A 10357-nucleotide genomic window follows, 5' to 3' on the forward strand; every position below is an offset into this window, starting at 1 on the left:
ATTACTTCGTTATAACAATTGACATCTACCATTTTCTGATTTTTCGCAAACGTTGGGATTGAATATATTAATTATATTAAGGAGATCATAAATGAGATGCGCCCACAGCATAGAAACGACACTAGATAAGATTTATTCTTAGATTAAGAAGATTACGAATGAGGGTTGAATAAATAACGAGTTATGGATACATCAGGATCAGTCTTGATAACTACTCTAAGAAAGGCATTCTTTGCTTAAGAATGTCTTCTTTTCGTGCGGGGAAGAATGTGCTGAAAAGCGTTTCTCATGCGATAAAAAAACTTAAGGAGGGCATGGCATGATAAAAAAACAATCAAGGATCGTAGGCCAGGAAGAAGTTATAATGAAGACACAGACTCGGCTAAGGTGAGAGAAATATAGGGGCTACTGCATCGCACTCGGGCGACCCTGTCCTGCGAGGAAGCTGCGCCGTGGGCGTGGTCGTGAGGCCTATCCTTTGTTGTTGGGCTAGCTGCACTGTCGAGGCTCCAGCTGAATTGCAGCTTGGACTTCTCCACGTGATGGTAGGAGCCGCCCAATGCGAACTCTCTCTCCAAATGGCAGCAGTAACTCTCGAACATGTGGGTGGTCACGTGCAGCCGAAACCCTAACGTGAACAAAAACTCCAACTCCATTCTGTTCATCTCCACTGTCGTAACCCCACCCACTTTGCCGTAGTAGGCATTGTTGTAGTATCTGCTAATTTTTACAAAAACAATCGACCAAGCGTCTTAGCATTATTGTTAAACCTGCTAAAGTAAACAGGCCCTCTTAAAGATATAAATATCAAGTAGAAATCTATCATGCATTAGTGGAATAGTGCCTGTTGAATTAAACAACCATTTTAGCGATAACAAGAAGTGTAAAATACGCGAATGAATTATTGGAATGGCTCTAAGTATTTACACCTTGTTGTACTTGCTAAATCAAACCAACCATCTTAGCGATAATAGCAAGCAGAAATTTATGAATGCATACTTGTATTAGCAACCATCTTAGCGATTGAATTGTTTAAAGAGTGGAGTAACAATGTGTGCTGTAAGACTTACGCATCGTCAAGAAACTTCGCAGCTACCATGACGCTTGTGATGAGGAGCCTGTGGATGTTGAGGGAGGTTATGGGCACGCCTGGTTGCCGGTGTATGAATCGATCGAGGTACACGTACGCGACTACAAAGCAGGAGGGGCTGCAGTGCGCGTACTTGAATATCCTCTCAAGATACTTCGCCACTCCGATAGCGGGGGGCTTGAGGCCATGAAAAACTGTCAGCTGATGAGGCATTCGCGCCTTCTTGCTCAGCTCAACAACATAACTGTCATTCCTGGCCACCATTTTCTCCAAGTAGGAAGCAAGCACAGGAATGATCCGTGGCCTTCCACAGCTCATCTTGCATAATTGATCACCATCTGGATTGTTAAGGCCCAATGTGCTATACACATTCACTTGATCCTGTGCTGCCTTGGGCTTCGACCTTGTTCCGCCATCCATAATGCTAGCTTAATATATGTACTGCTTGATTCAGCTCAAACATTAATGCTTTCAATTATTTTTCGAGCACAAATTACTCTATAGATCGACAAGGGTTTTTTCAGTACCGTGCATTTGAGATAGTTTCTCGCTGCAAGATTCAGTACTATGAGTTCGTGGAATGCTAGCCTGAACTTTCAACTGAAGCCTCATCTTCAGGATTTTGTGCTGGTTCCACCTAGTAAGTAAAGGTACTAGAGGCGCTGTGCAGAGCAAGCAAATTAAAAGCAGTCTCTACAAGGCCGATTGATTAAGCTCATGTACGTTGATAACCAAATCTAGGGTTAGCTAAATCTGATGGAGATGTCAGCAGTTGTTATACATGGATTTGTAGGTGAGCTGCAAGAAATTGTTAGTGCCAGGTGATAATAAACAATAATTGATAGTACCGGCCGGAGGCGTGACCACAGTCTATGGGCAATGGCGTCGACGGTCAACTGAGATACTGCATTAAGTCCGTATAAGCGGACATAATTATAATTATAATTATGAGGTGAAATGTGTTACGTGCTAAGAGAAGATGGAGACGTTGTGATTCACGACTCAGGCGAGGGACGTGCGGCCAACACAGGAGCTTATATTATAGGAGGAGAGCCGGAGTGCATGCAGAGGAGTTGATGCGCATCATGAAGTCATGTAAGGTTGGAATGGTGGAGAGGCAGACGCTGGGCAAAGACAAGAAAACTATGAGCTAAGCTTATAATTATAGAAGCCCACTACTCATCCACGCTTCCGCTGACGTAGAGCCCCATCCTGTGAGTGCGAGGAGGAGTGCTAAGGTAGAGCCTTAGAGGGACCACAAACACCCCGGCCAAATAACAATTATCACACCTTTTTTTTGGGAAAGATATTTATAGTATTAAAGCTGAAAAAACTTTACAATTATCACACTTTTAATCACCATGCAGCTTAAAAATTGTTATAGTTGCCTCCAAATGTAGTAGTGCTCCGTAAAAACTTCTTTTTTTCAACCAACCATAATGCTCAAAAGTAACCGAGATTTATCTCTACAATATTATATCAAAGAAATTATACATGATTATAACTAGAACATAAAAAAATTATCGCTTGAAAATAAAGGCAACCCCTAATTTCAAGGGGGATTTCTCACAAAAACATACACTATAATCCGTGTATTTCGAGCACTCCTACTGACATAAAGGTCATGGGTTTAGGCCCTCACTCTGACATAAAGGTCATGGGTTTAGGCCCTCACTCCTACTGACATAAAGGTCATGGGTTTAGGCCCCGGCATTTTTATTCAATGCCCCCTTACAACAAAGGAAGATGAATGTACATTAATTGAAAAGTTGAGGTGGTGTGTCATGATTGGAAGAATAGTTATGATAATTTGACTTTTTGAAATTATCTGCTCTTCCTTGCCTTCCCTCGTATTCTTCTCTTTCAAACAGGCTAGAGGAGGGGGATTGTAGAGCATGGATATTCAATAGTTCCCCATACCTACAAAATGTTTGCCTTAAATATAAACCTTCTCTAAATTTTGAATTGATATTAAATCAACCATTTGCCTATTGAATTTAAAACTTTTTATGTATGTATGGTTTCTTTTATCTTACTTTTGCCAAGCTTCATACATGCACACACCTAAGTAGCACAAGGGGGGCACCACTATTCCAAGTGTTTATAGGTACAAGTGAGTTACTTAGGCGATTGAAGTGAACAACATGCACAATTTGGTTAGAAACATGCATTGCAATTGATTATTTTATGTCCATGGAAGCCACCATCCTTAATCGAGAGTCGATGGAGGTTAGGGAGCTAGATTGTACACTCTTGTTACCCTAGGACCATCCTTGATCGAGAGTCGATGGAGCTTAGGGAGCTAGATTGTACACTCTTGTTACCCTAGGACCATCAAAGATGAAAAATGGAACAAAGAAACAAAGATGAGTTGATGGAGCTAATGGAGCTAGATTGTACACTGTTGCTACCCTAGGACCATCAAAGATGACTCGATGGAGCTTAGGGACCTAGATTGTACATTGTTGTTGCCCTTGGACCATCAAAGATGAGAAATGGAAACAAACAAACAAAGAAACAATGAAAGAAAATAAGAAGGAATGGCGAGTAGCGTGCCCATTTGTGTAATAGGGTGAAAGCATGAATAGGTGGCATGTTTTTGGTACTTGAAAAAAGTGGTTGCGTGGATGCTAAAACGTGTGTGGTTGCTTTGCTGTGATTTAGTTTTAACAAAAATAATAGAAAAGGCTAAAAAGAAAATAATAAATGATTCTTGACAGCTTTGCTAGTTCCCTCCCACTATGCACATTTTTCAAAAATCTCTCTCTCCCTCTCTTGAACATTTTTGGAATATCAATCCCTCCCTCCCCTCTCCCCTGCCTTTGCAACACTCTCTTCTCTCTCTCTCCCTCTCTTTCTTTGTGTCTTGTAGGAATGGTGGGAGGAAGCTCTCCAGGTTCAACTCTCTCTCTCTCTCTATCTCTCTCTCTCTCTCTCTCTCTCTCTCTCTCACACACACACACACACACACACACACACACACACACACACACACACACGTTTTCAAGAACTCTTTTCCTCCGTTTGTGCAACTATGCTCCTACCCGCATGCTTTAAAATAGGCTTTACCTGTCTGTGTCTTTGTGACATGTAGGTACAGATATGTCTACTTCTTTGTGTGGATTACTCTCTACTTTGTTTATATGTAGGGTTTGAACATCTCCTTAAGGCATATGTTGGTGGTGTTTAAATGTGTGTGGGTGTGGGTGTGGGTGTAGGTTTCTCTCTCACACATATTGTGCATGCATGTTTCACTCTACTATGCTCTCTTTCTCTCAAACTAAATGTTTGTTTGTGTTTGTTTTTTTCAACAACAACAACAAGGACTTCTAAAGTCAAGAAGCAACCTTTCCTACGTAGTCTCAAAGGTAGGCTAAATGTAGTTGTTCAAGCTTTACATTGGAAATGATAGTTGAGTGTATAGAATAAAGGATTTTCTTTTAGCACCTAAAAGATGTACTCTGGATAGCGTCCCAAGCCCCTGTCCATTATATCTTTATAATGAAGATATAACATATTTTATGATTTCTATAGATTCATTTGCTGAGGCCTTACAAAGTTTCCTCAACTTATAGATGTTCATTCTATTTTCATGCCTACAATATAATACTTACCAATGATTATATCAAAATGCAGTGCGTTGGAAAGCTCCCTTCTTCCAAAAATGCAAGACTTCTGGATGCCTCGCACCCTCAATGTGGCTTTGTTACATCGGGATGAGTGGCTAAACGTTCTGGCTGGTCATGTGTCCCCGCTCTCACCGGTCTTTCATCTCTTTAAATCCATTCAATTTTAACTCCGACTGCATACTTATCAGACTAGCTGCATACTTATCAGCTGAGACCATAGCGCCTAGGAGGGAGAACCCCCGTAGAAAGAGAAGCCTTGGACGTAGGGCCTGAGAGCCACCGTATCGGGATCAACGTAGGGCCTGAGAGCCACCGTATCGGGATCAACATTCCTCAATAGACTCATTTTTGCATGCCAAAAGAGAAGTTTCATGAAGAATACGGGCTTACTCTTGAAGGTAAAGACCCTAGGTTGCTGATTGATGAAGATTTCAACAATACCTAATGGCTTTCAGTGTGGTCTTAGAAGTGCCATAATAATGAGAAAGTCTGCTTGAGGTCATTAAGAGTGGATCTGTATGAGGAATGTTTTATTCTTTACCACAAACACTACAACAGAATGAGGGTTTAGAAGCAAAAATAGCAGCACTTTTATAACTAGAAGGATACAAAGATATCAGGCCCATTTCATTGCTAAAAAAACTGCAACTTTGGCTATGATGGGTTCACGGCTCAGTAGCGTAAATAGTAGTGATATTTCACTACTTAGCAGCAAAATATCCCTGCTATTTGTGCTGTTGATCAGAGAATGTACTGCACAGTTTAAAAAAGCTGGGGCAGACTGGGGAGTCTACAGAGGACTCCCTAGTCTGCTTGGGCTCTTTTTTTTTCTAATGTAGACAGTAAAAATAATACAACTTCATGTCCTACTCATCGCCATGGACAAGTGTAAAAACTTGACAATTTTTTTTAAAAAAAAGACAATTGCAATTCAAGGTTTTAGGAATGTCCAAATTCTGATTACAATACTTGGTGGAATTACATAAGTGTATGATTCCAAAAGGCTCATATACAAGATAAAGCGTAATGAAAATTTGTGGAGCTAGGTGCTACATTCATGTGGTCTACGTCTCATGCATTGCAATTATTATTGTTCCTTGCAATTCCACCCCCCTCTCTTCTCACATTTCCATTGCTTCTTGCTTGGACATTTGCACCATTGTTTCTAGTAACATGATCCTAAAACACAATAAAACTAACACAAGTGAAAATCAATTTTGCAAAAACAAAGAGGTTTAGGGTTTAGGAATTTACTTACTTACCATGCTTGCCTAGCAAGTCCTCCAGCAATAACAATAAATCCTTTGTCTTGCACCCTTTCAAATAGAGCTTCCAAACCCCGTTATAATGCAAAATCATATTCATCTTGCATAGGGGGTGGTCTATTGCTTCAAGCTATAGACATACAAACAAATGAACATTATAATTATGCTATTATTTAAGATAACCTTCTTTAATTAAAAGATAAGATACAATTTAAGACTAATATATACTTACAAATATTCTTGGGATATCGACCCCTCCTTCATATGTCACACATCCCATCGCAAGTTATTTGCCATCTACCCAAGAAAACATAAATACTTAAAACTGTAATGCATACTCCAATGCATGAGACTTATGCATATGGCCTTATGCATATGGCTATAGCTACCGGCATGCATTGGTGGAAGCTATCGGTATGCCTAGGTAGCTACCGACATGCCTTGGAAGCTACCGGCATACCTAGGTAGCTACCAACATGCTACCGGCATGCCTTGGAAGCTACCGGCATGCATTGGAGCCTATTGGCATGCCTAAGTAGCTACCAACATGCATTGGAAGCTACTGGCATGCCTAGGAAGCTCCTAGCATGCCTTGGAAGCTACCAGCATGCCTAGGTAGCTACTAGCATGCGTTGGAAGCTACTGGTACCCATTGAAAGCTACCGGCATGCCTAGGTGATACCGACACATGCATTGGAAGCTACCCGCATTCATCAGTGGAATCTACTGGCATGCATTGGAAGCTACCGGCATGCCTAGGTAGCTACCGGCATGCATTGGAAGCTACCAGCATGCCTAGGTTGCTAACTGGCTTCTATTGGAAGCTACCGGCATGCCTAGGCTGTTACCAGCATGCCTAGGCTGTTACCAGTATGCATTGGAAGCTACCGGCACGCATTGGAAGCTATCGGCATGCATGAGGCTTATGCTATGGCCTCATGCGCATAAAGGTTATGCATATGGCCTTATGCATATGGCTAATGCATAAGTCTCATGCATGAGGCTAAGGCATATGGCCATCTCTTAAGAGAAGAATAGCTCACTAAAGGCTATCTATAGAGCATGGAAACAATAAATGTGTTGAAAATCTACAAAATCAAACAAAATTAAGACAAAAAAGTATTAATAACAAACCCTAATCTTAAAAGCCCTAAAACTTACAAACCCTATAAACATGTAAAAGCAAGAAAGAAGAAACATACAAGAAAGAGATCTCTTGTGAGGCTTGCATGTGTTGAGAACCTACAAAATTAAACCAAGTTAAGAAATAAAAATATTAAAAAAATCAAAATATCTTACCATATGAAGCTTGAATGGAGAACTTTTAATTAGGGAAAAAGAAGAAGGAAAAATACATGTAAAATGGATCAGCTTCAATAAGAAGGGAAAAGAAGAAAAGAAAAACTTAAAAGAGAGGAAAGAGAAAGGAAATACTCATAAGAAAGCTTTCATGGAAAGCTTGTTTGCATAGGAGATAAAGGAAAAGAGTAGACATACCTTGCTTGACCTTGATGAAGATTGGGTAGGAGAGATAGAAGTGATAGATAAGACATAAACCTGCAAAAAAACTCAGAGTACAAGTTGAATATATTCAAAAGATAAAAAATATGTAGTGGCAAAAGAAGCGCTAAAAAAGAGGGATATTTTACAGTATAGCAGTGCTTTTTTTGCTACTATATACGCTACTGAGCATCAATTTTTCATTGCCAAGAAGTAAAATTTCTCTGCAAAAAGCACCGTTGAGCTGCAAGAAAACATTGTGGAGTAGCGACAAATTATTGCTCAACATCGTTAAAACTCCCGATATTTTCCTTCTGAAAACACTGTTGTTCTCCCGATGTGTTGTAGTGAAAGTCTATCAAGTGGCCCCCTTAAATAATGAAGTCTCAATGTATCTTGCTCAGGGATTCACTTGGGAAAGGAGTAAAGCAACCCAAAGCCCTTGAAAGAAACAAAAACACAAGGTGAAATGGGCTAAATTTGCTGAGGGTGTCATCAACAATGTGATTCAGCAAAAGAAGTTGAATACGAAGAAGGATAAGTGGAGAGTAGCAAATGGCCCATGCTATCCCACGACGATGCATCTCAATTCTTGGCACAATTCACCTTCACACAGGCACCACCACCTTGATGATTCATCTATGTCAGAGCATTTAAATGAAGAGTTTAGCTTTTAAGAGAATCAACAACCTAGCTTCAATGAAGGTAGGAGATCTAGCTTTGATCAAGGTTTAGGCTCAATATCTACACAGACATTTAGTAGTATGCCAACAACAGTGGCGGCTTCAGGTGAAAATGTCAATGCGGTTACTCACATGCTCCAAACAACACTTGTAACATTACAAGAGAGGAAAGACAGAGTAATAATGGTAAAAGATGCCTTAGATGAGGCAAAGACCATTAGGGACGAATAGGAAGGCATGCTTCATGGGGCAAGCAAAACACTTGAAAGACTTGCAAAGGATATGGAAAAGAAAGAGAAACCCAAAATTGGGTTGGTGCCTAGTGGGGATGCCATACAAAAACTTGAGGCAATAATAGAGGCCCGAAAGGATATGTTGAGGGATCTTGGCTTGCAAGATGAGGCCATTGAGTATGCCACTCCATTTCATGCCTAATTGGAGAGTAAGGTGGCTGAGTTGCAGGTAAATTGATAACATGAATTATTTTAGGCCATTTCTTGAGTTACTTCTTGGATGAACACGGCCATGTCGCGTTCTGGTGAATTGTATGAAAGTCATGGAATAAATGTTATTTGCACCATAAAGACACTTCGAACATGTTATTTTAGGCTTTCTCTTGAGTTGTTTTTGTGTAGTAAGATAGAATCACCACAACGCGAATAAGCCGTTTCTTCGTGCACGAACACAACCGTGTTGTGTTGTGGTGATTTGTATGAAAGTCATGGAATTAATGTTATTTGCACCATTAAGACACTTTGAACACGTTATTTTAGGCCATTTCTTGATTTAGTATTTTTTTTAATGTTTTATCCTCATCATAGCTATGATAATTATCTGATAGTTTTCTATGTTCATGTTTAATTTTTATTCACAGATAGAACTTGACAATTTGCTAATTCAAATTGAAGACTCCACATCCCAACATCGATTTATTGAGTCCCTCATAAACCATATCAAGGATAAGAGGGTACTAACTCTTCCACTTACGTTGCCTAAAGCGTAAGTGAGGTGCTTAGAGCATATTTGTTGTTATGGGTGACTGCATGGCATGTGGTTTTGCAATGGATCAAAATGATGTGGTGGGTCTATCCATGCTTCCTTGTATACATATCTACCACCCTATTTGCTTTGCCCTTGCTTGCAAAACAAATAACAAATGTGTAGCTACTGGGTGTAGCCAAATGACACACTGATGCTGCAAAGAAGTTAGTGTTTGCCACATCTTCCGAGGAGCACACAACAGAAGAAGGTATAAGTACTCTATTTTAATTATTGTGTGTAAATACTTACTTTGTCATGTTTGTTGGAATCTTGAGATTTTTATATTACATTATTAGTTTTTTCTAGGGAGGACATAGGTGACACTAAACATGCATATATTATACATTGACCTTAACAAATCTTTTGATGCGTTGTTTTTTCAGTGATCTCTCAAGTGGGATCATCTCTTAGACCTAACAACGTGGTAGAGCAAGAGCAAGAGGACTTTTATGATCCCTCCTCTCGTAAGGGCAGCGAGGACCAAGACGTTGGCTTGCCAAGGGAAGAGGACTTGCAAAAAGGGAGCTCTCAAAAGTGCATGGAGTTTAATAAAGATGGTATGGATTTGGATGGGTATGATGAAGTGAAGAGTAGGCAACAAGTTGAGGATTTGAATGAAGCCAAGGATCGGTAGGTTCTTGAACGACCGACCAAAGTGCATCTTGGAGTGGATTTTTCACAGCAAGTTGTTGCACGTCATGGCATTACATTGGCTTTAACGCCCCCTAATGAAAACCAAATTGAAAGTCCTGAGAATGTGAAGAAGCGAAAGTGGAGTGATCCAAAACCTGCTTCAAAAGAACCACCCTCCAATATGCACAAAAGAATGTTTTCAACCCGTTCTAGTGTCCCCAAGCCAAAATGTCACAAGAAATTGTAGTTTTGCTACTTTGTTAAATAATATATTTATAAATTTGAGACCAATTTTCATGTTGATCAAATTCCAAATGCTCTTCAAATCATTGTTCCAACGTCATATTTATGAATTTTAAAAATCTTACAGAAACTAACTCATCTATATATAAAAAACACACTCGTTTGTATACTTGAAAAATGATTTACAACAAAGTTTCATAGCTGAAAATTACTAAGAACATTTCAATGATCTTTAGAGGGGGCTGTGGTAGAGTGGAAGGTGGGAGTTTGGGT

General features: G+C 39.9%; 1 protein-coding gene across 1 annotated transcript; it reads right to left on the bottom strand.

Moving 5' to 3' along the window:
• Positions 1-210: 210 nt before the first annotated feature.
• LOC147622977 (cyclin-U4-1-like) lies at positions 211-2036 on the bottom strand. Its single transcript, XM_086821788.1, has 2 exons — positions 1071-2036; positions 211-717 (listed from the first exon to the last, which is right to left on the bottom strand). The coding sequence occupies exons 1-2, from the start codon at positions 1508-1510 to the stop codon at positions 360-362; spliced, it is 798 nt and encodes a 265-aa protein (XP_086677914.1). The 5' UTR covers positions 1511-2036; the 3' UTR covers positions 211-359.
• Between the last annotated feature and the right edge of the window lie 8321 nt (positions 2037-10357).

Source organism: Cibotium barometz, chromosome 27 (genome assembly GCF_041138505.1).
Source record: "Cibotium barometz isolate CiBa-2024 chromosome 27, ASM4113850v1, whole genome shotgun sequence".
Classification (NCBI taxonomy): domain Eukaryota; kingdom Viridiplantae; phylum Streptophyta; class Polypodiopsida; order Cyatheales; family Cibotiaceae; genus Cibotium; species Cibotium barometz.